Source organism: Eumetopias jubatus, unplaced genomic scaffold (genome assembly GCF_037043125.1).
Source record: "Eumetopias jubatus isolate StellerSeaLion01/CBP00866 unplaced genomic scaffold, mEumJub1_p1.0 scaffold_11, whole genome shotgun sequence".
Lineage (NCBI taxonomy): Eukaryota > Metazoa > Chordata > Mammalia > Carnivora > Otariidae > Eumetopias > Eumetopias jubatus.
This window is the reverse complement of record NW_028274817.1, coordinates 78786190-78812989: the sequence shown is the minus strand read 5'-3', so window position 1 is coordinate 78812989 and position 26800 is coordinate 78786190. Positions and strand designations below refer to the sequence as shown.

Genomic DNA, 26800 nt, shown 5'->3' with positions numbered 1-26800 from the left:
AGTCTTTGGACGTTTATTTAAGTGTGCTTTGATTTGTTTGAAAAAGCCTGGGAAAAAAAGGAAAGAAAGAAAAAGAGAAAAAAGAAGCTGCTCCAAAAATAAAAGAAAAAGAAAGGGAATAAAAAAATAGAAAGAAACAGAATAAAAAAAACTATAAGCCTGATTCCAAGGAAAAAGAAAGAAGAAAAAAAGAAAGAAAAAGAAAAGAAAAAAAATGTAGCCTGATCCAAAAATAGAGAAAGGGAAATGAAAAAAATATACTAACAAACAAATAAAAAACTATAAGCCTGATTCCAAAGTGGAGGTGGGGGGAGAAGAATTAGAAAAAAAATATATAGCCTGGTCCTATTTCCATCAGAACTGAAGTGGACGCTTTGAACCACTGTATGATTAGTAGACTTGGTGCCTACATTGTGTTGCCTGTTTTGCTCTTCTGGGGGAGAGGCCTGCTGAGCTGACTCCTAGTCAATCCTACACTAATTAAAACAAACAAACAAACAAAAACACTTGCCAAGCACAGAAGAGCAGGGTTTGATGTAAGTGGCTTCCACCTCCACTGAGGGCCACTGTATTGTTTTCTGATGTCCTATCGCATTGGGCGGAGGTGTAAAATGGTGACACCCACTCTCTTGTCCCTGGACAGGGGATCTCACACCCCCTACTGTTCAGGAAGCCCTCATAGAAAAGTGAGGGCTGTCAGAGCACCTCTCCTGTGTTTATCTCTGGTGAGGCTGGGATTCAAAACTCTTTAAAGGCACTGGCAGCATTGGATCTGCTCCCTCCTCTGGATTAGAGGCCTGCTGTGCTCTGGCCAGTGCCCCTTTTCCATGAAAAACAGTCTCCCACCTGCACAGTGCATGGATTCTGTGCTGTGGCACCAGGAAAAGCAGTGATCTGGTTATCTCCCTTCTGCGTGCATCATAGTCCTTTCTGGAAGAAAGGCTGTTTGTTGGTGCCTGCAGGGTCCTTTGTCCTTGGCGAGTCAATATACCCTCTAACAAATGTACTCCAAGAAGGAGAAAATCTCTCCCTGTGCATCCTTGGTGATCCCTACTCCACTTTGTGTGTGCTCCTTGGCCAGAGTCCTCCTTCTCTCCAAGAATGCACTCTACAACTCCACTCTGGCGAAAATCACACAGTTCCAAAAGCTCAGAAATTGAGCTACAATCACTGTTTACAAAAAAACCTGTGCCACTCAGTTCTCCCAGCCTCCCAGTCTGTAGTCTGATACGTTTTCTTCTTGTGTGAACCTAATGCTGCATTCTCTCAACCTCACTCTCCTTCTTTCCCTTTTCTCTTTCTGTGGAAAGGGTTTCCTCCCCTCTGCAGTGTGGCATATTTTCTCTCCCCCAATTCATTTCCATTCACCTTGCACCTATCACCCTGTCTCCCTCCAACCATGGGAATCCTTTTTCGAATCCTCAGGTCAATTTCCTAGGTGTTCCAAGTCATCTGGCCTCATTACAGTGGTGTTTGAGGGAGGAGGAAAGCCCCGGGTGTCCCTACTTCTCCACCACGTTCACTCCCCACCCCCCATGGCTTCCACATCTAGACTATTGTAAATAATGTTGCAATAAGCATAGGGTGCATATATCTTTTTGAATTAGTGTTTTCTTTTTCTTTGGTTAAATACCCAACAGTAGAAGTATTGGATTATATGGTATTTCTATTTTTATTTTTTGAGGAACTTCCATACTGTTTTTCACAGAAGTTGTAATAATTCATATTCCCACCAACAGATCACAAGGATTCCTTTTTCTCCAAATCTTCACCAACACTTGTTATTGTTTGTTTGTTTGTTTTTATTTTAGCCATTCTAACTGGAGTAAGTGATATCTCATTGTGGTTTAGATTTACATTTCCCTGATGATTAATGATGTTGAACAACCTTTCATGTGTCTGTTGGCTATCTGTAAGTTTTCTTTAGATAAATGTCTATGCAATTTGCCTGCTATTTTTAGATTGGTTTGTTTGTTTTTTTTTGGTGTTGAGTTGTATAAGTTCTATATATGTTTTGGATATTAACCTCTTATCAGGTATATCATTTGCAAATATATTCTCTCATTCAGTAGTTTGTCTTTTCTTTTGTTGATGGTTTCCTTTTCTACATAAAACGTTTTTATTTTGATGTAGTCCCAGTAGTTTATTTTTGCTTTTGTTTCCCTTGCCTCAGGAGACATATCTAAAAAAAAAAAAATGTTGCTAAGTCCAATGGTCAGAGAAATTACTGTCATGCTCTCTTCTGTTTTTATGGCCTCGGGTCTTACATATAGTTATTTAATCAATTTTCAGCGTTGTTTTTTTTTTTTTTTAGTATGGTGTTAGAAAGTGGTCATTTCATTCTTTTGCACGTTGCTGTCCAGTTTTCCCAAGCCATTTATTAAAATGACTGTCTTTTCCCCCATTGAATATTCTTTGTTAGATTAATTGACCATATAATCATGGGAATATTTTGGGGGGGGTCCCTACTCTGTGTCATTGATCTATGTGTCTATTTTTGTACCTGAATCATCTTATTTTGATTACTGTGGACTTGTAGTATATTTTGAAATCTGATACTGTGATACTTCCTTGAGATATAATGTCACCTGTTCACCATACCCAGGTGCTCCAGTGGTGTCTCGTATGTTGGCTGCATGTACCCTACAGTTGTGGGTGAGCTTCATTTGCCTTTAATCCAGTCAGCTGCACTGGCACACTTTGCCTATTGTATGTGCACTGATCAGGGTTTGGTCCTTGTGCTGTTTAGGGGCTTGTTTAAGGCTGCTGTGTGTTTGTCACTGGGTTTTGTCAACAGTCATGCTACCTGCCTGGTCTCAGTCCATCTGTTGCAGTTTTGTGCATGTCAAACTGCAGGGCACTCTCCCTGTACTACCCCCTGAAAATCTGTCATTAGTCAGCTGGGCCTACAGTCAAAGCATATTTCTACCCCAAATCTGAATGCTGGGGCTACAGTCACAGTGATCAGCAGATACTCTGCACTGACAGCTATAAGCTCTGGTTTCTGGGACTGTGAACACACTGGTGTGTGACTATCTCTTCCTCTCTCCAGGGCAGGAGTCACTTTGGTGTGGCACCTAACCATGCCAGCATTGCTTATAAGGCGCTTCAGTGCAGGAGTCACTTTGCAGGGATGCCTGTTGAGTGGAGCAGATTGACTGGTGTGGATTCACAGGGGAACATGGGAGTGGAGCACACGTTGCTAGCAAAATTGGTAGGAGAGTGTTTGAACTGGTTCTGGCTATTTATGTTTAGAGTGTTCTCAAGTGTCCAGTAACTTATGTTTGGGAACAGTAATAGAAATGGTGCCCACCAGCATTTTTGTTCTTGTATTAGTGTATTTTGTAGTGTACAAGTGTAATCTTGTATTAGCCTAAACATGCCTGCCTCTCCAGTACATGTTGTAAGTAAGATTAGTAAATAAATCTATTTTATGTATACCAGGGGCTCTACTAAAACTGCTGCTTCTATGCTGTGTGTCAACCTGGTTGTTATGCTAGCTCTTGAAGGTTGGGATTCAGTTTTTTTGCTTTTTGTTTTTGTTTTTGTTTTTTGCCCTCTGGCTTTCCCAGATCTATGCTCACTGATTTTTTTTTAAGTACCCAGAGTTAAGATCTGCTGATTATAAAAATTCTCAAAGTTAAGCCCCACTACTTTTCAAAGCCAAATGATATGGAGACTCATCTTCCCAGTTTGAGTTCCCCATGCCCTTGTTTGAGGTCTGATCCTCTGTTCTCTGTGTCTGTGGCATTTCTCCCATTTATGGTTCGTCTTGTCAGGGGTATGGTTCCTTACTGCATCTCAGGCCCTCTTACACTTCTTGATGTGGTTTTGTGTCTATGAAACTGTGGAAAGTCTATTCTAGTGCAGTCTATGCTGCTCACATGGTGTCATGGCGCCTGTGGTGCAGGGATAGGTGGTCAGAGCGAGAAAAGCTACGGTTGTAGTCTGTGCACTGGAAGGGCTTGATGCCTGTGCGCTTGCAAAAATGGCAGGTAAGTTCATCTGAACGAGCAAATTTCCAGGAGCAGCCATCCAAGGTACATTTATAAGGCTTCTCTCCTAAAAAGGGGAATATGACAAAATGAAGGGAATCAGAGAAGAAATGTTTGGATACTGGAAAGAGAACAGAGTATATAACCCTTTATCAAGTCTTCGGTCAAAACTTGTTGCAATCGCTTTGAAGAAATGCTCTCTACCCTTACAGAAATACTAAAGAGAAGCCAAGATGGCAGAGTGGAAACCAGGTAGGTGCTGGCTGAAACGGGCCTTTGCTTGACTTCTGGCTCTACTACATACTAGCTGTGTGACCTTAAATAAGTCACTTCTCCCTGATTTTCTCATCTCTAAAGGGGGATAAAAATACCTCAAAGGATGTTTGAAACATTTTTTAAAAAATCACAATAAACAATAAAACTTGGATCCAAACCCAGGTCTCTGACACTATACCACATTATAGTAACCATTACCTCTTCTAATAGCTCCTAATAAATACTCAAAAATAAAACCATACACACAGAGAGAATGTGATTCACTAGAATGGGCCTACCACTAAGGCTACAGGCCTTCTTCTCTGTAAGGTCAGACACTCAAGGGTATGGAATGGAGTTAGAAGACGCTCATCAAACTTTTTGAAATAGCTTTATGCTTGGTATCTTTAGGTCACATTGGGTTTATATATGAAATATGTCTGCTCCAGATAGAAAGGTAAATGAAAAGAAAAGCAATATAAAAAACATTAACACATTATGACCTCATTATGTTGTACAAATCATACACCACATATGTATATACTCAGAATAAAGGCAATATCAATATACTTAAGTGTAAATTATGAGAAATGATTAACAGTGAATGAATATATGGAAAGTGAGGATGAGAGTAGTAGGAAAATAACTTCCTTTTTTCCCACCTTTCTGTATTGTTTGAATGTTTTAAAAATCATGCTGTTGTATCTTATAATAAAAATTTTAAAATAGGCACAGGGAAATTGATGGTTGGAAGTTGGTGATGAAGTAGGAGGACCCTAGGCTCACCTTGTCCCATGAATGCAACTAGATAACTATCAAAACATCCTAAATACTCTAGAAATTTACCTGAAGACTGGCAGAAGAAAGTCCATAACTAAAGGTAGAGAAGAGGCCACACTGAAGAATGTAAGAACTGAAAAGAGAGTTTGGGAGAGAAACCAATTGTGGCTGCTGTGGTGGAGAGGGATCCATGGCTATGGAGAAAGGCAAGAGTCAAGCTAACACACAGGGGAACACACAGAGAAAAAAAATCCCCATAGCAGTTGGCTTAGAAAGCAAGAAGGATTGAATTTCATGAGCCTTGCATCCAGCAGGGCTTAAAACCTGGAGTTTTAAATGTCAGTGGGCTTTGATGGGATAGAACCTGGAGGGCACTGGGGCTGCTCCTAGAGAGAGGGCAGGCAAACGACCAATGGACATACAAATGGAAACAGCAACTGGAAGAGTGCCTAGGGCACAGAGTGGGGAGGTTATTCACTCATCTCAGAGCCTATCCCAGAGTGGTAGTATTTATGGAGAGATCCCTCTGGGAACGAAGGAACTGGTTGGTGCCATTTTCCTCCCCTGCCTCTCAGCATAAGCACAAGACCACCTGTGGGAACCAGCACAGTGCTTACACTCCCTACTTAACCAGCTTGCACCAGGCCCCGCCACCCCATGCTCTGGTGGAACCACCCCTCTGTCTAGCTTGCCTCAGTCCCAGCAGAGTGGACCCCTCCCCCAGAAGACTGCCTCAAAACCCTACTCACATTTTGTCTCCCATCTCATGAGTTTTGCAAAGACTCGGTTCCAGCAGCAGTGGTGACAGGTCTCATTTCACAAACAGTCCAGAGCACAGCTAGTTAAAAAACACTACATTCAGGCCATGGACCAAACATTCCCCACAACAGGTAAGAGAGCTTCTACAGACAACGGCCTGAAGGATATAATGGCCAGGACAAACAACAGAGCACAAACAGCACACAACGGAGACACTCTGGAAAGTGTGAGGACCTGGGGAACAGGGGACACCACAGAAGAGGGCACTACAGGACCTGTTCTTCATAAGGCCATTACCCTCAAGAACAGGAGACATAGCTGAATTTCCTAACACAGAGAAACAGACACAGAGACATAGACAAAATGAGAAGATAGAGAAATTTATCCCAAATGAAAGAACAGGAAAAGGCCACAGCCAGAGATCTAAGCAAAACAGATATAAGTAACATGCCTGATAGAGGATTTAAAGTAATGATCATAAGGATACTCACTGGGCTTAATAAAAGAGTGGAAGACATGAGTGAGACCCATAACACAGAGAACAGAGAGAAGGAATAACACAGTAGAGATAAAGGGCTCAATACATGAAATGAGAAACACACTTGATGGAATGAACAGCAGGCTGGAAGAAGCAGAGGAACAAAATAGTGACCTAGAATATAGAGTAATGGAAAGTAATCAAGCTGAACAAAAGAGAGCAAAAGGAATTATGCAAAATGAGAATAGACATAGAGAACTTAGTGACTAACTCATTCATATAATAGGAGTTCCCAGAAGAAGAAGAGAGAGAAAGGGGCAGAAAATTTATTTGAAGAAATAACAGCTGAAAAGTTCCCTAATCTAGAGAAAGAAACAGATATCCAGATCAAGGTGGCACAGGGAACTCCCATCAAAATTGATAAAGGCAGACCCACACCAAGACAAATAGTAATTAAATTAGCAAAATTTAGTTATAAAGAAACACTTTTAAAGCAGCGAGACAAAAAAAGACAGTAAGTGTCAAGGGAAAACCCATAAGGCTTGCAGAAGATTTTTCAACAGAATCTTTGCAAGTCAGAAGGCATGATATATTCAAACTGCTGATGGGAAAAATCTGCAGACAAGGACACTATATCCAGGAAGGCTATCATTTAGAATAGAAAGAGAGATAAAGAGTTTCCCAGACAAAAACTAAAGAAGTTCCTGACCACTAAACTAACCCTGTAAGAGATATTAAAAGGGATAATTTGAGTGGAAAAGAGAGACCCAAAGTGACAGCCTGAAGGTAAGAAACACAAAAGCTATAACAATGAATATTTTTGTAAAAATGAGCCAACAAACTGACAAAATAAATGGATGTAAAATATGATAACATGTACCTAAAATGGGGAGGAAAGGAGTGAAAAATGGGTTCAAACTTAAATGACAATCAGCTTAATATAGGCTACTATATGCAGAAGATGTTATACACAAACCTAATGGTAACCATATGTCAAGACCCAATGATAAGTTGGGGAAAGATAGCAGTGGAGTAGGAGGACCCTAGGCTCACCTCATCCCATGAACACAACCAGATAACTATTGAATCATCCTAAATATCCAGAAATAGACCTGAAGACTGACTTTTATTGTGGAGAAAAACTCCACAAATAAAGGGAGAGAAGAGGCCACATCAAAGAAGATAGGAAGTGTGGAGACATGGTTTAGGGTAGAAATGGATCCCAGGGGCTGTGGAGGGGAGGAACCATAGTTTCAGAGAGGGTGAGAGAGAGAGAGAGGAGCATGCAGGGGAACATGCAAGAGTGTTTCTCAAAGACACTGTCTTGGAAAAGGAGAGGGGCTGCAATTCATGAGTTCTTGCAATAGTGGAGTTTAAAGCATGGAGTTTTAAAGGACAGCAGGCTTGAATGATATAGAGCCGAGAAGGCACTGCACTGTTCCAGGAGAGTAGGCAGGCAAATAACCCAGAGAGAGCATGGAAACAGTGATCTGAAGAGTGCCTGAAGCACATGGGGAGGAGATAATTCACTCTTCTTGGAGTATGTCCCTGAAGCAGCATTCTCAGAGACATCTCTCTAGGAAAAAGGTGTTGGCTGATGCCATTTCCCTCCTTTGCCCCTCAGCATAAACAGAGCAACCTGTGGGAAGCAGTGCAGTACCAACACTGGCTGCCTAACTTGCATACACCAGGCCTCACACTCCTACACTTTGGTGGGACAGCCCTTCAGAGTCATGCTTGCCTGAGAGCCAGTGCAGCGAACCCCCACCCACCCAGAGCACCTGCACAAATCCCTGCCCACACCATGTTTCCTAACCAGAGATCTCTGCATGGCCTCCGTTCTGGTGGAAGTGGTGACAAGTCTCATTTCATAAGCAGACCAGAGCATACCAAGTTAAAACTCACCAGATTCAGGCCAGGGACCAAACATTTTTCCACAGTAGGCAAGAAGAGCCTGTACAGACATCTGACCTGAAGGATAGAGCAGCCAAAACTCAACAGCAGAATACATGCAACACACACCAGACACTCCTGAAGTGCCAGGCACTGGGCATTACATGACCAGAGAGAAACAGGAGACATAACTGGCTTTTGTAACACAGAGAAGGCAGAAATATTAGATAAAATGCAAAGACAGAGGAATTTATTTCAAATGAAGGAACAAGTTGAGGCCATGGGCAGAGATCTAGGTGAAACAGATATAAGTAATATGCCTGATGGAGAATTTACAGCAACAATCATAAGGATACACACTGAGCTTGAGAAAAGTATACAAGACATCAGTGAGACCCTCTACCACAGAGATAAAAGACTTAAAGAACCAATCAGAAATGAAATTAGATATAAACATGATGCAAGGGAGAAAAGGCTGGAAGAAGCAGTGGAACGAATTATAAACCTAGAATACAAAGTAATGGAAAGTAATTAAGCTGACCAAAAGAGTGAAGGAAGAATTATGCAACATGGGAATAGACATACGGAAGTCAGTGACTCCATCAGACATAATGACATTTGTATTATGAGGAGGTAATTTCCCCTTATCAATCCTTTTTTAAAAAATCTTTTCTATTTTTCATTTTTTTCCAAGTGTTCAATGAACAAATTTAATTTTCTCTCAATCAGCAGGATAAGGTGGACCCAAAGAATTCTCATACACTATAATACCATGAGGAAGCAATACTTTTGAGAATTATCTTTAGGTGAAGTTTAAATCATCACAGTAAGAAATACCATACAGAAACATACACGTGGAAAGCCTAAAAAATGAAGCTGTGAGGAGAACCACAACTGAAACAAATATACTTTGAGAATAGCTAAAAAGCATCTGCTTTCTGCAATCTCTACAAATAAAGTAGCTTTAGGAGTAGAGATTCTTCTGGACTAGAAGACCCAAAACTTTCATTAACAACCTTTTGTGTAATGGCGCTGAATCCCCTGGCATATTATTTTTTTGGCTTATTTCCTTTTTTTTCTCAAATGCAGCTATCTGATTAAATATATTGAGTAAATTCTGAGGTGATTTTTTTTTTTAACTCCACTTTCTGACTGCTCTTTGCTATTCAGGCCATCTGCTTCTGGAACCTCTGTTTTGATATCCTCTTCATAATTATCCTCTATTTCATATTCTCCCTGATTTTTATTTAACGGATATCTTTGCTCATGTCTACTAAAATCACGTGATCCTGAATAAGTGTATTTTTTATATTTTTCAACTGACTTACAGAGTAGTCTGAGCTTGCTGGTGAAGTGGAATGCCTCACGGAACCTGGCTCCCACCTTCTATAGTGCTCTTTTCTTCCCTCTGTATATTTTTCAAATCTTCTATAACTGTAAGTTTTCACTTTGTCCTCTGAATTCCTATAAAAGGAATCTGAGGAATCTCTTCTACTGGAAAAATATTTTTCTGATTTATATGGTTTTTCTGTTTTGCTACTACTTGCCTGAGTATAAAAATCTCTTGGATCTTCAGACCTACCTCCAAAATCATCCGGAATTTCAACTGAAGATGAAGAGAGAGGGCATCTATCTTTCTCTTTTACCTGTTTCTTTTGATATGGTAACCTGTCCTGCTTTTCCAGTAGCTTTTCCACTTCTTGTTTTTGGTTAAGAAAAGATGCTAAAGTATTGGTTGGAACTGGGAAGCACTCATCTTTCCTATTCTGATCTATCTGACTTGAGGAGGCCTTAGCTAAATGCTTTTTGGAACTTCGAGAAGACTCTGAATGGTTCCTCTTATGTTTCTTATGCCTTTTGTGACCAGAAGAGGAAAAGGATGATAATGAAGAATCAGATTCATCAGCAGAAGAAACACTTGAAGAGGAAGAAGTTGATTTTCTTCTTTTCTTCTTTAGCCTTTTCTCCTCTTTTAAGAGCTTATGCAACTTTTCTGCACTTGTTTCTATTTTCTTTGTTTTCTGCTTTTCTTCCTATTCAGCTTGTTTTTCTCTGCATATATTTATGAAGCTTCTGCAAAGCACACTCCGCATCTTTTTTTTTTTAAGATTTTATTTATTTATTTGAGAGAGAGAGAGAGAGAAACAGCACGACAGGGGAGAGGGTCAGAGGGAGAAGCAGGCTCTCCGCTGAGCTGGGAACCTGATGTGGGACTCGATCCCAGGACTCCGGGATCATGACCTGAGTTGAAGGCAGTCGCTTAACCAACTGAGCCACCTAGGCGCCCCCTCCGCATCTTTAAAAGTCTCATCCAAAGCCAAAGCTTTCTTGTAGTAACTTTCAGCATTTAAAAACTTTTCTTCTTCTTCTAACTGCCCTCCTCTTTCTACAAGTGTCTGGCAGAGGTATTTCCTTGCATTCCTATGAGTTGGACAGTTTTCCAATGCAAGCTCAAAATCTTCTATTGCTTTGTTCAGACTTCCTTTTGTTGCATATAATGCTCCACGAGCTACCAAAGCTTCCACATTTTGTTTGTCTATTTCCAAAGCCTTATTGTATTCATGCATAGCATCTACATGGCGTCCAACCTTAAAATAATCAACTCCAATCTTCACACATTTTAAAACCCAAGATGCAGACTGTTTCTTTCTTAATGCAGAAGCAAAATCATCTTCAGAGAAGTTTTTGCTTTGTAGGCCTCTCATTAAAGATGGTGGATTAGATTCATCTATTCCTAGTTTTCCTAGAAGGAATTCAACAACTCCTGGATTAACAAATCCCAAAGAACTCTGCATGATATTTTCATAGGATTCCAAAGAATTGCTATTTAGTTCAACACTTCTCCTGTAGTATAAAGGAAGCTCTTCAGAACTAATTACACCTAGTTTAATACCAGATAGATGTGGTGGAAGAGATGAGCTATATAGAGACACTGCAAGCTTTTCATGGTATCTGTCAATATCTTTGATTCCAGCTCAAATCATGTCACCAGTTTGGTAATATGATAAAGGATCCCCGTGATTACTGTGAGAAGGCACATCTCTTAACAGACAAAGAGCTGTGATTTCTAATGAGATATATCTCTTATGATGCCACTGCCTAAACAAATCAACACCATGAAAAACCCAAATTCCCGAATGGAACTATTTCTTCCAATCACTATATCACCAGGCCCAATATCTCAGAAAAAGAGCTCTCCCCAGTCCATACTAGGTATCTCCATGAACTGTTGTAAAGGTGGCCTGATTGCATAACCACCTTCATTGTCTTCACTGACTTCAGAAGTTGCAGGTGCATCTGATTTCCAGGAAAGTGCAAAAAGCAAATCCGCTTTTTTGGAAATGAATTTTTGTATTTCAATGTTGTCAACTCTCTTCTCTTTTCTGCCCTGTAACTGCTGCTGGGGCAGCGGGCCCTGGGCAGGCACGGCCACCGACCCTAGGAGGCTCCGGAAGTGAGGACTCTCCTGCTGTTCGCTCTGGAGCAGGGAGAGCAATGATGGCCCATGGTAGTTCAGTGACTGCCGCAGAAGGTCCCAGTCCATGGCTAGAGATTGCTGGACCCAAGGACAGGTGAGCTGCTAGCCCTCCCGTTCCGTACCCACTACTTCATCCTGATGGATGCGGAACGAGCCTGGAAGCCGCCGGAAGCACACATCACAGACACTTACACAGTTGTCTCCTTCTATTTTTCATTTTTAGAGTCATATTCTATCCCTTCATTGTAGTTAACCTTATTTTTGGTATATATATATAAGTTGTTCTCTCTTTAAAATTTTGGGATACAGTTTCTTCTAACCGACCAAAATATACCTTAAATCTCTAGTGTATGGCTTTCTTCCAGTCTTTTGCTTGATCACATACTCTCCCTTTTTTTCTTTAATTTCTCTTCTTTCTTTTTTCAACCAACTTATCAATTCCTTTTATAAAAACTTTTATAATTTTCATCATTACAGTCATATTCCATCCCTTCATCATATTTACCCTTATTTTTGTGCATGTATAAGCTTTTCTTTCTTTAAAATTTTGGGAGGCAATCTCTTCTAACGGACCCAAAATCTAGTGTGTGGCACTGATCTCTGCACCAGCCTGATCATATCTAATCACATTCTTTTTCTTTCTTTTTCTTTTTTCTTTCTTTCCCTTTCTTTTCCCCTGGTTTAGGGTCTCTTCTGATTTGTTTAGTGTATATTTTTCTGGGGTCATTGTTACCCTGTTAGCATTTTGTTCTCTCATTCATCTATTCTCCTATGGACAAAATGACAAGACAGAAAAAAATCACCTCAAAAAAAAAAAAAAAGAAGAAGACGACCAAGAGGCCGTACCAACTGCTAGGGACTTAATAAATACGTACATTAGTAAGAAGTCCGAACTAGAGTTCAGAATGATGATTATAAAGATACTAGCTGGGTTTGAAAAAAGCATGGAAGATACTAGAGAAACCCTTTCTGGAGAAATAAAAGAACTAAAATCTAAACAAGTTGAAATAAAAAAGGCTATTAATGAGGTGCAATTAAAAAATGGAGGTTCTAATTGATAGGATAAATGAGGCAGAAGAGAGAATTAGTGATATAGAAGACCAAATGATGGAGAATAAAGAAGCTATGAAAAAGAGAGATAAGGAACTACTGGATCACGAGGACAGAATTCGAGAGATAAGCAATACCATAAGACAAAACAATATTAGAATAATTGGGATCCCAGAAGAAGAAGAAAAAGAGAGGGGGCAGAAAGTATATTGGAGCAAATTATAGCACAGAACTTCCTTAATTTGGGGAAAGAAACAGGCATCAAAATCCAGGAGGCACAGAGAACCCCCCTCAAAATCAATAAAAATAGGTCAACACCCTGATACCTAATAGTAAAACTTACGAGTCTCAGCGCCAAAGAGAAAATCCTGAAAGCAGCGTGGGACAAGAGGTCTGTAACCTACAATGATAGAAACATTAGATTGGCGACAGACCTATCCACAGAGACGTGCCAGGTCAGAAAGGAGTGGCATGATATATTTAGAGCAGTAATGAGAAAAATATGCAGCCAAGAATATTATATCCAGCTAGGCTGTCACTGAAAATAGAATGAGAGATAAAAAGCTTCCAGGACAAACAAAAAGTAAAAGAATTTGCAAAGACGAAACCAACCCTACAAGAAATATTGAAAGGGGTCCTCTAAGCAAAGAGAGAGCCTAAAAGTAACATAGACCAGAAAGGAACACAGACAATATACAGTAACAGTCACCTTACAGGCAATACAATGGCACTAAATTCATATCTTTCAATAGTTACCCTGAATGTAAATGAGCTAAATGCCCCAATCAAAAGACGCAGGCTATCAGATTGGATAAAAAAACAAGACCTGTCAATACGCTGCCTGCAAGAGACTCATTTTAGACCCAAAGACACCTGCAGATTGAAAGTGAGGGGGTGGAAAACAATTTACCATGCGAATGGACATCAAAAGAAAGCTGGGGTAGCAATCCTTATATCAGACCAATTAGATTTTAAACCAAAGACTATAATCAGAGATGAGGAAGGACACTATATCCTACTTAAAGGGTCTATCCAGCAAGAAGATCTAACAATTGTAAATATGTATGCACCTAACATGGGAGCAGCCAATTATATAAGGCAATTAATAACAAAATCAAAGAAACACATTGACAACAATACAATAATAGCAGTGGACTTTAACACCCCCATCACTGAAATCGAGAGATCATATAAGCAAAAGATCAACAAGGAAATAAAGACTTTAAATGACACACTGGACCAAATGGTCTTCACAGATATATTCAGAACATTCCAACCCAAAGCAACAGAATACACATTCTTCTCTAGTGCCCATATAACATTCTCCAGAATTGATCACATCCTAGGTCACAAATCAGGTCTCAACAGGTACCAAAAGATTGGGATCATTCCTTGTATATTTTCAGATCACAATGCTTTGAAACTAGAACTCAATCACAGAAGGAAAGTCAGAAAGTACTCAAATACATGGAGGCTAATGAGTATCCTAATAAAGAATGAATGGGTCAACCAGGAAATTAAAGAAGAATTAACAAAATTCATGGAAACGAATGAAAATGAAAACACAACTGTTCAAAACCTTTGGGATACAGCAAAGACAGTCCTAAGAGGAAAGTATATAGCAATATAAGCTTTTCTCAAGAATCAAGAAAGGTCTCAAACACACAACTTCACCCCACACCTTAAAGGAGTTGGAGAAAGAACAGCAAATAAAGCCTAAACCCAGCAGGAGAATAGAAATAATAAGGATCAGAGCAGAAATCAATGAAATAGAAACCAAAATAATAGTAGAACAGATCAACAAAACTAGCAGCTGGTTTTTTGAAAGAATTAATAAGATTGATGTAACCCTGTCCAGACTTATCAAAAAGAAAAGAGAAATGGAACTCACTCAAATAAATAGAAAAATCCTGAATTCACCACCTAACTGTATACCTTAAAGACCTAGAGAAAAAGCAACAAATGATGCCTAAGCCATGCATTAGAAGAGAAATAATTAAAATTAGAGCAGCAAACAATGAAATAAAAACCAGAAACACAGTAGATCAGATCAACGAAACTAGAAGCTGGTTCTTTGAAAGAATTAATAAGATATATAAACCACTGGCCAGACTTATCCAAAAGAAAAGAGAAAGGATCCAAATTAATAAAATGATAAATGAATGGGGAGAGATCACGACTAACACCAAGGAAATAGAAGCAAATATTAGAAATTATTATCAACAACTCTATGCCAAGAAACTGAGCAATCTGAATGAAGTGGAGGCCTTCCTGGAAACCTCTAAGCTGCCAAGACTGAAACAGGTAGAAATTGACAACGTGAATAGGGCAATAAACAGTAATGAGATTGAAGCAGTGATCAAAAACCTCCCCCCCAAAAAAGATCACAGGGCCTGTTGGATTCCCTGGGGAATTCTACCAAACATTCAAAGAAGAAATAATATCTATTCTACTGAAGCTGTTTCAAAAAATAGAAACAGAAGGAAAACTTCCAAACTCATTCTATGAGGCCAGCATTACCTTAAATCCTCAAACCAGCAAAGACCCCATCAAAAAGGAGAATTTCGACTGATATCCCTGATGAATACGGATTCCAAAATCCTACACAAAATTCTAGCTAACAGGATCCAACAATACATTAAAAGGATCATCCACCACGACCACGTGGGATTTATCCCCAGGATGCAAGCGTGGTTCAACATTCCCAAATCAAACCATGTAATAGAACACATTAATAAGAGGAGGGAGAAGAAACATATGGTCATCTCAATTGATGCAGAAAAAGCATTTGACAAAATACAGCATCCTTTCCTGATTAAAACGCTTCAGAGTATAGGGATAGAGGGAACATTCCTCAAGTCCATAAAATCCATCTATGAAAAAGCCACAGTGAATATCATCCTCAATGGGGAAAAACTGAGAACTTTCCCTTAAGATCAGGAACATGTCAAGGACGCCCACTCTCGCCACTATTGTTCAACATAGTACTAGAAGTCCTAGCAACAGCAATCAGACAACAAAAAGAAATAAAATGTATTCAAATTGGCAGAAAAGAAGTCAAACACTCTCTTTCCTCAGAGGACATAATACTTTATGTGGAAAACCCAAAAGACTCCACCCCCAAATTACTAGAACTCACACAGCAATTCAGTAATGTGGCAGGATACACAATCAATGCACAGAAATCAGTTGCTCTCTTATACACTAACAACACAACTGTAGAAAGAGAAATTAGAGAAACGATTCCATTTACAATAGCACCAAAAACCATAAGATACCTCAGAATAAACCTAACCGAAGAGATAAAGGATCTATACTCTAGGAACTACAGAACACTCATGAAAGAAATTGAAGAAGACACAAAAAGATGGAAAAATATTCCATGCTCATGGACCGGAAGAATAAACATTGTTAAAATGTCTATGCTACCCAGAGCAATCTATACCTTCACTGCCATCCCGATCAAAATTCCAATGACATTTTTCAAAGTGTTGGAACAAACAGTCCTAAAATTTGTATGGAATCAGAAAAGACCCCAAATCGCCAATGAAATGTTGAAAAAGAAATACAAAGCTGGGGTCATCACGTTGCCCGATTTCAAGCTATATTACAAAGCTGTGATCACCAAGACAGCATAGTACTGGTACAAAAACAGACATATAGACCGGTGGAACAGAATAGAGAAGCCACATATGGACCCTCAACTCTATGGTCAAATAATCTTTGACAGAGCAGGAAAAAACGCGCAATGGAAAAAAGAGAGTCTCTTCAGTAAATGGTGCTGGGAAAATTGGACAGCTACATGCAGAAGAATGAGACTCGACAATTCTCTAACACCATTCACAAAGATAAACTCAAGGTGGATGAAAGACGTCAATACGAGACAGGAATCCATCAAAATCCTAGAGGAAAACACAGGCAGTAACCTCTTTGACATCGGCCACAGCAACTTCTTTCAAGATACATCTCCAAAAGCTAGTGAAACAAAAGCAAAAATGAACTTTTGGGACTTCATCAAGATAAAGAACTTCTGCACAGCAAAGGAAACAGTCAACAAAAGAAAGAGGCAACCCACAGAATGGGAGAAAATATTTGCAAATGACACTACAGATAAAGGGCTGGTATCCAAGATCTATAAAGAACTTTACAAACTCAACACCCAAAAAAAAATAATCAAGTCAAAAAGTGGGCAGAAGATATGAAAAGACACTTCTCTGAAGAAGACATACAAATGGCTAAGAGACACATGAAAAAATGTTCATCATCATTAGCCATCAGGGAAATTCAAATCAAAACCCCATTGAGATACCACCTTACACCAGTTAGAATGGCAAAACCGGACAGGGATAGAAACAACAAATGGACAGTTTGTGGAGAAAGGGGAACCCTCTTACACTGTTGGTGGGAATGCAAATTGGTACAGTCACTTTGGAAAACAGTGTGGAAGTGCCTCAAAATTTAAAAATAGAGCTACTATATGACCTAGCAATTGCACTCCTGGGTATTTACCCCAAAGACACAGATGTAGTGAAAAGAAGGTCCATATGCACCCCAATGTTCATAGCAGCAATGTCCGCAATAGCCAAACTGTGGAAAGAGCCGAGATGCCCTTCAACAGATGAACGGATAAAGATGTGGTCCATGTTTACAATGGAATATTACTCAGCCATTAGAAAGGATGAATACCCAATTTTTCCATCAACATGGATGGGACTGGAGGAGATTATGCTAAGTGAAATAAGTCAAGCAGAAAAAGTCAATTATCATATGGTTTCACTTCTCTGTGGAACATTAGGAATAGCAGGGAGGACATTAGGAGAAGGAAGGGAAATATGGCAGGGGGGAATTGGAGGGAGAGATGAACCATGAGAGACTATGGACTCTGAGAAACAAACAGGGTTTTAGAGGGGTGGGGTTTGGGGGTTGGGTTAGCCCAGTGATGGGTATTAAGGAGGGCATGTACTGCATGGAGCAGTGGTTTTTTTTATGAAAACAATGGATCGTGGATCATCACATCAAAAACTAATGATGTGCAGTGTTGTCAGGCTACAGGTGGGTGAGACTGATTAAAGTTTGCATACAATTTGGAGGCGGAGCAAGATGGCAGAGTAGTAGGAGACCTGGATTTCGTTTGGTCTCAGGAATTCAGCTGAAAGGGGATCAAACCATTCTGAACACCTACGAACTCAACCGGGATCGAAGAAGAAAGTAGCAACTCTCTGAATAGAGAAGAGACCACTTACTGTAAGGTAGTATGTGCGGAGAATTGAACCCGAGGCAATATTTGGGAGGATAGACGGCGGGGGAGGGGGCTTCTGTCGGCCGCTTCTGGCAAGTGGTAGAGCCGCAGAGCACAAAATTGGAGCTTTTAGAAGTCAGCTCTGCTGAGGGATGTGGCTCCAGTACCTAAGCTGGGGGTGGAACCCTCCTGGCACAGTGTGGTCTCAGGACCCTCGGGGTCACAGAAAGTCCAGGTGAGCCTGAGTGCGGCAGAGCTCCCAGGTGTCAGAGCGGGGAAGCCAGCTGTAGAGACAGCTGAGGCGCGGGATCTCATCTCGGGGTTGCCATAAACTGGCGGCCCAGTCGAGCTGCTGCTCCTCCAGCAGGGACCCAACAAGCAGCAGAGCTGGGGAGACTCCCCTTCCTCCCCCGGGAGGAGTGGCGCGGGAGCACACTGCAGGGATCTGTTGGGTTTGGAGACTCCACACGGGGTCGGGTGCCAGAGATAGAAATACTCGGTCACAGGCCGGGTGAGCATGGAGTGCGCCTGGAGACCGGGGAGCCGGGAGTGACTGACTGATTTCTCTGGGGGCGCACTGAGGAGCGGGGCCCCGAGTTCTTGGCTTCTCCCGACGGATATTGGGAGGCCACCATTTTCACTCTCATACTCCAAAGCTGTACGGAGAGCTTGCAGGGAACAAAAGCTCCTGAAAGCAAACCCCAGCAGATTGCTTAGTCCGGACCGACAAGGACGGGTCAGTTCCGCCTCCGGCAAAGACATTTAGGTACCACGGCAACAGGCCCCTCCCCGAGAAGATCAGCATGAACAGCCAGCCAAGACCAAGTTTACCGATCAAGGAGAACGGGAGAATTCCAACGCTAGGGGAATACTGCACATAGAATTCATGGCTTTTTTACCATGATTCATTAGTTTTTCAAAGTTAATTTTTTTAACTGTTTTTTTTTAATTTTTCTTTTTCCCTTTTTAAACCAACATCTTATCAATCACTTTTGTAAAAAAAAAATTATTTTTCGTTTTTAGAGTCATATTCTATCCCTTCATAGTAGTTACCCTTATTTTGGCATATATATATATATATAAGTTGTTCTCTCTTTAAAATTTTGAGATAAATTTTCTTCTAACAGATCAAAATATACCTTAATCACTAGTGTATGGATTTGTTCTAGTCTCCTGCCTGATCACATTCTCTCCCTTTTTTTTTTAATCTTCTTCTTTCTTTTTTCAAACAACTTCTTATCAATTCCTTTTATAAAATCTTTTATAATTTTCATCTTTACAGTCATCTTCCATCACTTCATTGTATCAACCCTTATTTTGTACATATATAAGTCTTTCTTTCTTTAAAATTTTAGGAGGCACTTTCCTCTAACAGACCAAAATACACCCAAAATCTAGTGTGTGGCACTGATCTATGCACTAGCCTGATCATATTTGATCATATTCTGTTTTTTTTGTTTTGTTCTGTTTTTGTATGTTTTTATCTCTTTCTTTTTCTTTTTCTTTTCTTTTTCTTTCCCTTTCTTTTCCCCTTGTTCCAGGTATTTTCTGGTTTGTTTAGAGTTATTTGTTGGGGACATTGTTAACCTGTTAGCATTTTGTTCTCTCATTCATCTATTCTCCTCTGGATAAAATGACAATATGAAAAAAATCACCTCAGCAAAAAGAACAAGAGGTAGTACCGTCTGCCAGGGACCTACTCAATACGGACATTAGTACGATGTCAGAACTTGAGTGCAGAATCATGATTTTAAAGATAGTAGCTGGGCTTGAAAAAGCATGGAAGTTATTAGAGACACCCTTCTGGAGAAATAAAAGAACAAAAATCTAACCAAATCGAAATCAAAAGACTATTAATGAGGTGCAATCAAAAATGGGGGCACTAACTGCTAGGATAAATGAGGCAGAAGAGAGAATTAGTGATACAGAAGAACAAATTATGGAAAATAAAGAAGCTGAGAAAAAGATAAAAAACTACTGGATCACGAGGGCAGAATTTGAGAGATAAGTGATACGATAAGACAAAACCACATTAGAATAATTGGGATCCCAGAAGAAGAAGAAAGAGAGAGAGGGGCAGAAGGTATATTGGAGCAAATTATAGAAGAGAACTTCCCTAATGTGGGGAAGGAAACAGGCATCAATATCCAGGAGTCACAGAGAACCCCTCTCAAAATCAATAAAAGTGGGTCAACACCCCAACATCTAATAGTAAAACTTACGAGTCTCAGAGACAAAGAGAAAATCTTGAAAGAAGCTCGGGATAAGAGATATGTAACCTATAATGGTAGAAACATTAGACTGGCAACGGACCTATCCACAGAGACCTGGCAGTCCAGAAAGGACTGGCATGATATATTCAGAGCACTAAACGAGAAAAATATGCAGCCAAGAATATTATATCCAGCTAGGCTGTCACTGAAAATAGAAGGAGAAATAAAAAGCTTCCAGGACAAACAAAAACTAAAGGAACTTGCAAACACACATCCAGCCCTCCAAGAAATATTGAAAGGGGTCCTCTAAGCAAATAGAGAGCCTAAAAGCAGCATAGACCAGAAAGGAACACAGAAAATATACAGTAACAGTCACCTTACAGGCAATAAAATGGCACTAAATTCGTATCTTTCAATAGTTACCCTGAATGTAAATGGGCTAAATGCCCCAATCAAAAGACACAGGCTATCAGATTGCATAAAAAAACAAGACCCATCGATATGCTGTATGCAAGAGACCCATTTTACCCAAAGGCACCCCCAGATTGAAAGTGAGGGGGTGGAAAACCATTTACCATGTTAATGGACACCAAAAGAAAGCTGGGGTGGCAATCCTTATATCAGACAAATTAGATTTTAAAACAAAGACTGTAATAAGAGATGAGGAAGGACACTATATCCTACTTAAAGGGTCTATCCAACAAGAAGATCTAACAGTTGTAAAAATCTATGCCCCTAACATGGGAGCAGCCAATTATATAAGGCAATTAATAACAAAAGCAAAGAAACACATTGACAACAATACAATAATAGTGGGGTCTTTAACACCCCCTGATTGAAATGGACAGATCATCTAAGCAAAAAATCAACAAAGAAATAAAGACTTTAAATGACACACTGGACCAAATGGACTTCACAGATATATTCAGAACATTCCATCCCAAAACAATAGAATGCACATTCTTCTCTAGTGCCCATGGAACATTCTCCAGAATAGATCACATCCTATGTCACAAACCAGGTCTCAACCGGTACCGAAAGATTAGGATTATTCCCTGCATATTTTGAGACCACAATGCTTTGAAACTAGAACTCAATCATAAGAGGACAGTTTGAAAGAACTCAAATACATGGAGGCTAAAAAGCATCCTACTAAAGAATGATTGGGTCAACCAGGAAATTAAAGAAGAATTAAAAAAATTCATGGAAACCAATGAAAATGAAAACATAATGGTTCAAAATCTTTGGGATACAGCAAAGGCAGTCCTAAGAGGAAGGTATTTAGCAATACAAGCCTTTCTCAAGAAACAAGAAAGGTCTCAAATACACAACCTAACCCTACACTTAAAGGAGCTGGAGAAAGAACACCAAATAAAGCCTAAACCCAGCAGGAGAAGCGAAATAATAAAGATCAGAACAGAAGTCAATGAAATAGAAACCAAAAGAACAGTAGAACAGATCAACGAAACTAGGAGCTGGTTATTTGAAAGAATTAAAAAAACTGATAAACCCCTGACAGACTTATCAAAAAGAAGAGAAATGAACCAAATCAACAAAATCATGAATGAAAGAGGAGAGATCACAACCAACATCATAGAAATACAAACAATTATAAGAACATATTATGAGCAACTCTATGCCAGCAAATTAGATAACCTGGAAGAAATGGGTGCATTCCTAGAGATGTATCAACTACCAAAATTGAACCAGGAAGAAATAGAAAACCTGAACAGACCTATAACCCCTAAGGAAATTGAAGCAGCCATCAAAAATCTCCCAAGAAACAAAACCCCAGGGCCAGATGGCTTCCCAGGGGAGTTCTATCAGACATTTAAAGAAGAATTAATACTTATTCTCCTGAAACTGTTCCAAAAAATAGAAATGGAAGGAAAACTTCCAAACTCATTTTATGAGGCCACCATTACCTTGATCTCCAAACCAGACAAAGACCCCATCAAAAAGGAGAATTATAGACCAATATCCTTGATGAACATGGATGCAAAAATTCTCACCAAAATACTAGCCAATAGGATCCAACAGTAGATTAAAAGGATTATTCACCATGACGAAGTGGGATTTATCCCTGGGCTGCAAGGTTGGTTCAACATCCGCAAATCAATCAACGTGATACAATATATTAACAAAAGAAAGAACAGGAATCATATGATCCTTTCAATAGATGCAGAAAAAGGATTTGACAAAGTACAGCATCCTTTCTTGATCAAAGCTCTTCAGAGTATAGAGATAGAGGGTACATATCTCAACATCATAAAAGCCATTTATGAAAAACCTACAGTGAATATCATTCTCAATGGGGAAAAGCTGAGAGCTTTCCCTCTAAGGTCAGGAACACGGCAGGGATGTCCACTATCACCACTGCGATTCAACATATTATTAGAAGTACTAGCCACAGCAATCAGAGAACAAAAAGAAATCAAAGGCATCCAAATCGGCAAAGAGGAAGTCAAACTCTCACTCTTTGCAGATGATATGATACTTTATGTGGAAAACCCAAAAGACTCCACCTGAAAACTGCTACAACTCATATAGGAATTCAGTGAAGTGACAGGATATAAAATCAATGCACAGAAATCAGTGGCATTCCTATACACCAACAACAAGACAGAAGAGAGAAAAATTAAGGAGTCGATCCCATTTACAATTGCACCCAAAACCATAAGATACCTAGGAATAAATTTAACCAAAGAGGCAAAGGATCTGTACTCAGAAAACTATAAAATACTCATGAAAGAAATTGAGGAAGACACAAAGAAATGGAAAAACGTTCCATGCTCATGGATTGGAAGAACAAACATTGTGAAGATGTCAATGCTACCTAGAACAATCTACACATTCAATGCAATCCCCATCAAAATACCATCCACTTTTTTCAAAGAAATGGAACAAATAATCCTAAAATGTGTATGGAACCAGAAGAGACCCGGATAGCCAGAGGAATGTTGAAAAAGAAAAGCAAAGCTGGTGGTATCACAATTCCGGAATTCCAGCTCTATTACAAAGTTGTCATCATCAAGACAGTATGGTACTGGCACAAAAACAGACACATAGTTCATGGAACAGAGTATAGAGTCCAGAATGTACCCTCAACTCTATGGCCAACTAATCTTTGACAAAGGAGGAAAGAATTTCCAATGGAAAAAAGACAGTCTCTTCAACAAATGGTGTTGGGAAAATTGGAAAGCCATATGCAGAAGAATGAAACTGGACCATTTCCTTACACCACACACAAAAATAGATTCCAAATGGTTGAAAGACCTAAACGTGAGACAGGAGTCCATCAAAATCCTAAAGGAGAACACAGGCAGCAACCTCTTCAACCTCAGCCGTAGCAACTTCTTCCTAGAAAGATCTCCAAAGGCAAGGGAAGCAAGGGCAAAAATGAACTATTGGGACTTCGTCAGGGTAAAATCTTTTGCAGAGCAAAAGAAACAGTCAACAATAACAAAAAACAACCGACAGAATTGGAGAAAATATTTGTAAATGACATATCAGATAAAGGGCTAATATCCAAAATCTATAAAGAACTTATCAAACTCAACACCCAAAGAACAAATAATCCAATCAAGAAATGGGCAGAAGACATGAACAGACATTTTTCCAAAGAAGACATCCAAATGTCCAACAGACACATGAAAATGTGCTCAACATCGCTCGGCATCAGGGGAATCCAAAGCAAAACCTCAATGAGATACCACCTCACACCAGTCAGAATGGCTAAAATTAACAAGTCAGGAAATGACAGATGTTGGCGGGGATGCGGAGAAAGGGGAACCCTCCTATACTTTTGGTGGGAATGCAAGCTGGTGCAACCACTCTGTTAAACAGTATGGAGGTTCCTCAAACAGTTGAAAATAGAGCTGCCATACGATCCAGCAATTGCACTACAATTTACCACAAAGATGCAAGTGTAGGGATCCGAAGGGGTATGTGCACCCCAATGTTTATAGCAGCAGTGTTCACAAGAGCCAAACTGTGGAAAGAGCCAAGATGTCCATTGACAGATGAATGGATAGAGAAGAAGTGGTATATATACACAATGGAATATTATGCAGCCATCAAAAGAATGAAATCTTGCCATTTGCAACGACGTGGATGGAACTGGAGGGTGTTATGCTGAGTGAAATAAGTCAGTCAGAGAAAGATATGTATCATATGATCTCACTGATATGAGGAATTCTTAATCTCAGGAAACAATCTGAGGGTTGCTGGAGTGGTGGGAGGGTAGGAGGGATGGGGTGGCTGGGTGATAGGCATTGGGGAGGGTATGTGCTATGGTGAGTGCTGTGAATTGTGCAAGACTGTTGAATCACAGATTTGTACCTCTGAAACAAATAATGCAATATATGTTAAGATAAAAAGAAGAAGAAGATAGCAGGATGGGAGGAATGAAGGGGAGTAAATCGGAGGGGGAGACTTACCATGAAAGACAATGGACTCTGAAAAACAAACCTAGGGTTCTAGAGGGGAGGGGGCTAGGGGGATGGTTTAGCCTGGTATGGGTATTAAATAGGGCACGTCCTGCGTGGAGCACTGGGTGTTATGCACAAACAATGAATCATGAAACACTACACCAAAAACTAATGATGTAATGTATGGTGATTAACATAACAATAAAAAACTAATGATGTATTGTATGGTGACTAACATAAGAAAATTTAAAAAAAAAGAAAAGGAAAGAGAAATGACCCAAATAATCAAAATCATGAAGGAAAGAGGAGAATTCACAACCAACATCAAAGATATACAAGCAATTATAAGAATATATTATGATCAACTATATGCCAGCAAATTAGATAATTTTGAAGAAATGGAAGCATTCCTAGAGATGTATCAACTACCAAAACTGAACCAGGAACAAATAGAAAACCTGAACAGACCTATAACCACTAAGGTAATTAAAGCAGCCATCAAAAATCTCCCAACAAACAAAAGCCCAGGGCCAGATGGCTTCCCAGGGTAATTCTACCAAACATTTAAAGAAGAATTAATACCTATTCTTCTGAAACTGCTCAAAAAAATAGAAATGGAAGGAAAACTTCCAAACTCATTTTATGAGGCTAGCATTACCTTGATCCCAAAATCAGACAAAGACCCCATCAAAAAAGGAGAAGTTACAGACCAATATCCCTGATGAGCATGGATGCAACAATTCTCACCAAATACTAGCCAATAGGATCCAACTGTAAATGAAAATTATTATTCACCACCACCAAGTGAGATTTATTCCTTGGCTGCAAGGTTGGTTCAACATCGGCAAATCAATCAATGTGTTACAATACATTAATAAAGGAAAAAACAAGAACCATATGATCCTCTGAATAGATGCCAAAAAAGCAGTTGACAAAGTACAGAATAGTTTCTTGATTAAAACTCTTCAGAGTGTAGGGATAGAGAATACATATGTCAATATCATAAAAACCATCTATGAAAAACCTACAGCAAATATCATTCTCAATGGGGAAAAACTGAGAGTTTTCCCCTAAGGTCAGGAACATGGCAAGGATATCAACTATCACCGCGGCTATTCAACATAGTACTAAAAGTCCTAGCCACAGCAATCAGAGAACAAAAAGAAGTAAAAAGCATCCGAATCAGCAAAGAAGAAGTGAAACTCCCACTCTTTGTAGATGATTTGATACTTTATGTAGAAAAGCCAAGACTCCACCCCAAAACTGCTAGAACTCATACAGGAATTCAGTAAAGTGTCAGGATATAAAAATCAACGCATAAATTAGTTGCATTTATATACACCAACAGCAAGACAGAAGAAACAGAAATTAAGGAGTCGATCCCATTTACAATTGCACCCAAAACCATAAGATACTTAGGAAAAAATCTAATCAAAGAGGCAAAGAATCTGTAGTCAGAAAAGTATAAAATACTCATGAAAGAAATTGAGGACGACACAAAGAAATGGAAAAATGTTCCATGATCACGGAATGGAAGAACAAATATTGTGAAAATGTCAATGCTACCTAGAGCAATCTACATATTTAAATCAATCCTTATCAAAATACCATTAACTGTTTTCAAAGAAATGGAACAAATAATCCTAAAATTTGTATGTAACCAGAAAAGACCCTGAACAGCAGAATGTTGAATAAGAAAAGCAAAGCTGGTGGTGCACAATTCTGGACTTCAAACTCTATTACAAAGCTGTCATCATCAAGACAGTATGGTACTGTCAGAAAAACAGACACATAGATCAATGGAACAGAACAGAGAGCCCAGAAATGGACCCTCAACTCTATGGTCAACTAATCTTCAACAAAGCAGAGAAGAATGTCCAATGGCAAAAGACAGTCTCTTCAACAAATGGTGTTAGGAGAATTGGAAAGCCACATGCAGAAGAATGAAACTGGACCATTTCCCTACACCATGCACAAAAATAGACTCAAAACGGATGAAAGACCTAAATGTGAGACAGGAGTCCATCAAAATCCTAAAGGAGAACACAGGCAGCATCCTCTTCGACCGCAGCCACAGCAAATTCTTCCTAGAAACATCGCAAAAGGCAAGGGAAGCAAGGGCAAAAATGAACTATTGGGACTTCATCAAGATAAAAAGCTTCTGCACAGCAAAGGAAACAGTCAAGAAAACCTGAAGACAACCGACAGAATGGGAGAAGATATTTGCAAA

The 26800-nt window shown here is 39.6% G+C and overlaps 1 protein-coding gene and 1 pseudogene across 1 annotated transcript in view; both read right to left on the bottom strand.

The window, feature by feature from the left end:
* Positions 1–3880: 3880 nt before the first annotated feature.
* The window catches only part of KLF8 (KLF transcription factor 8), a 120868-nt gene continuing 97948 nt past the window's right edge, over positions 3881–26800 (bottom strand). Inside the window, 1 exon segment of the mRNA XM_028093087.2 lies at positions 3881–4062. Within this exon segment, the coding sequence (XP_027948888.1) occupies positions 3881–4062 (182 nt within the window).
* LOC114200786 (tetratricopeptide repeat protein 14-like) lies at positions 9125–11704 on the bottom strand (annotated as a pseudogene).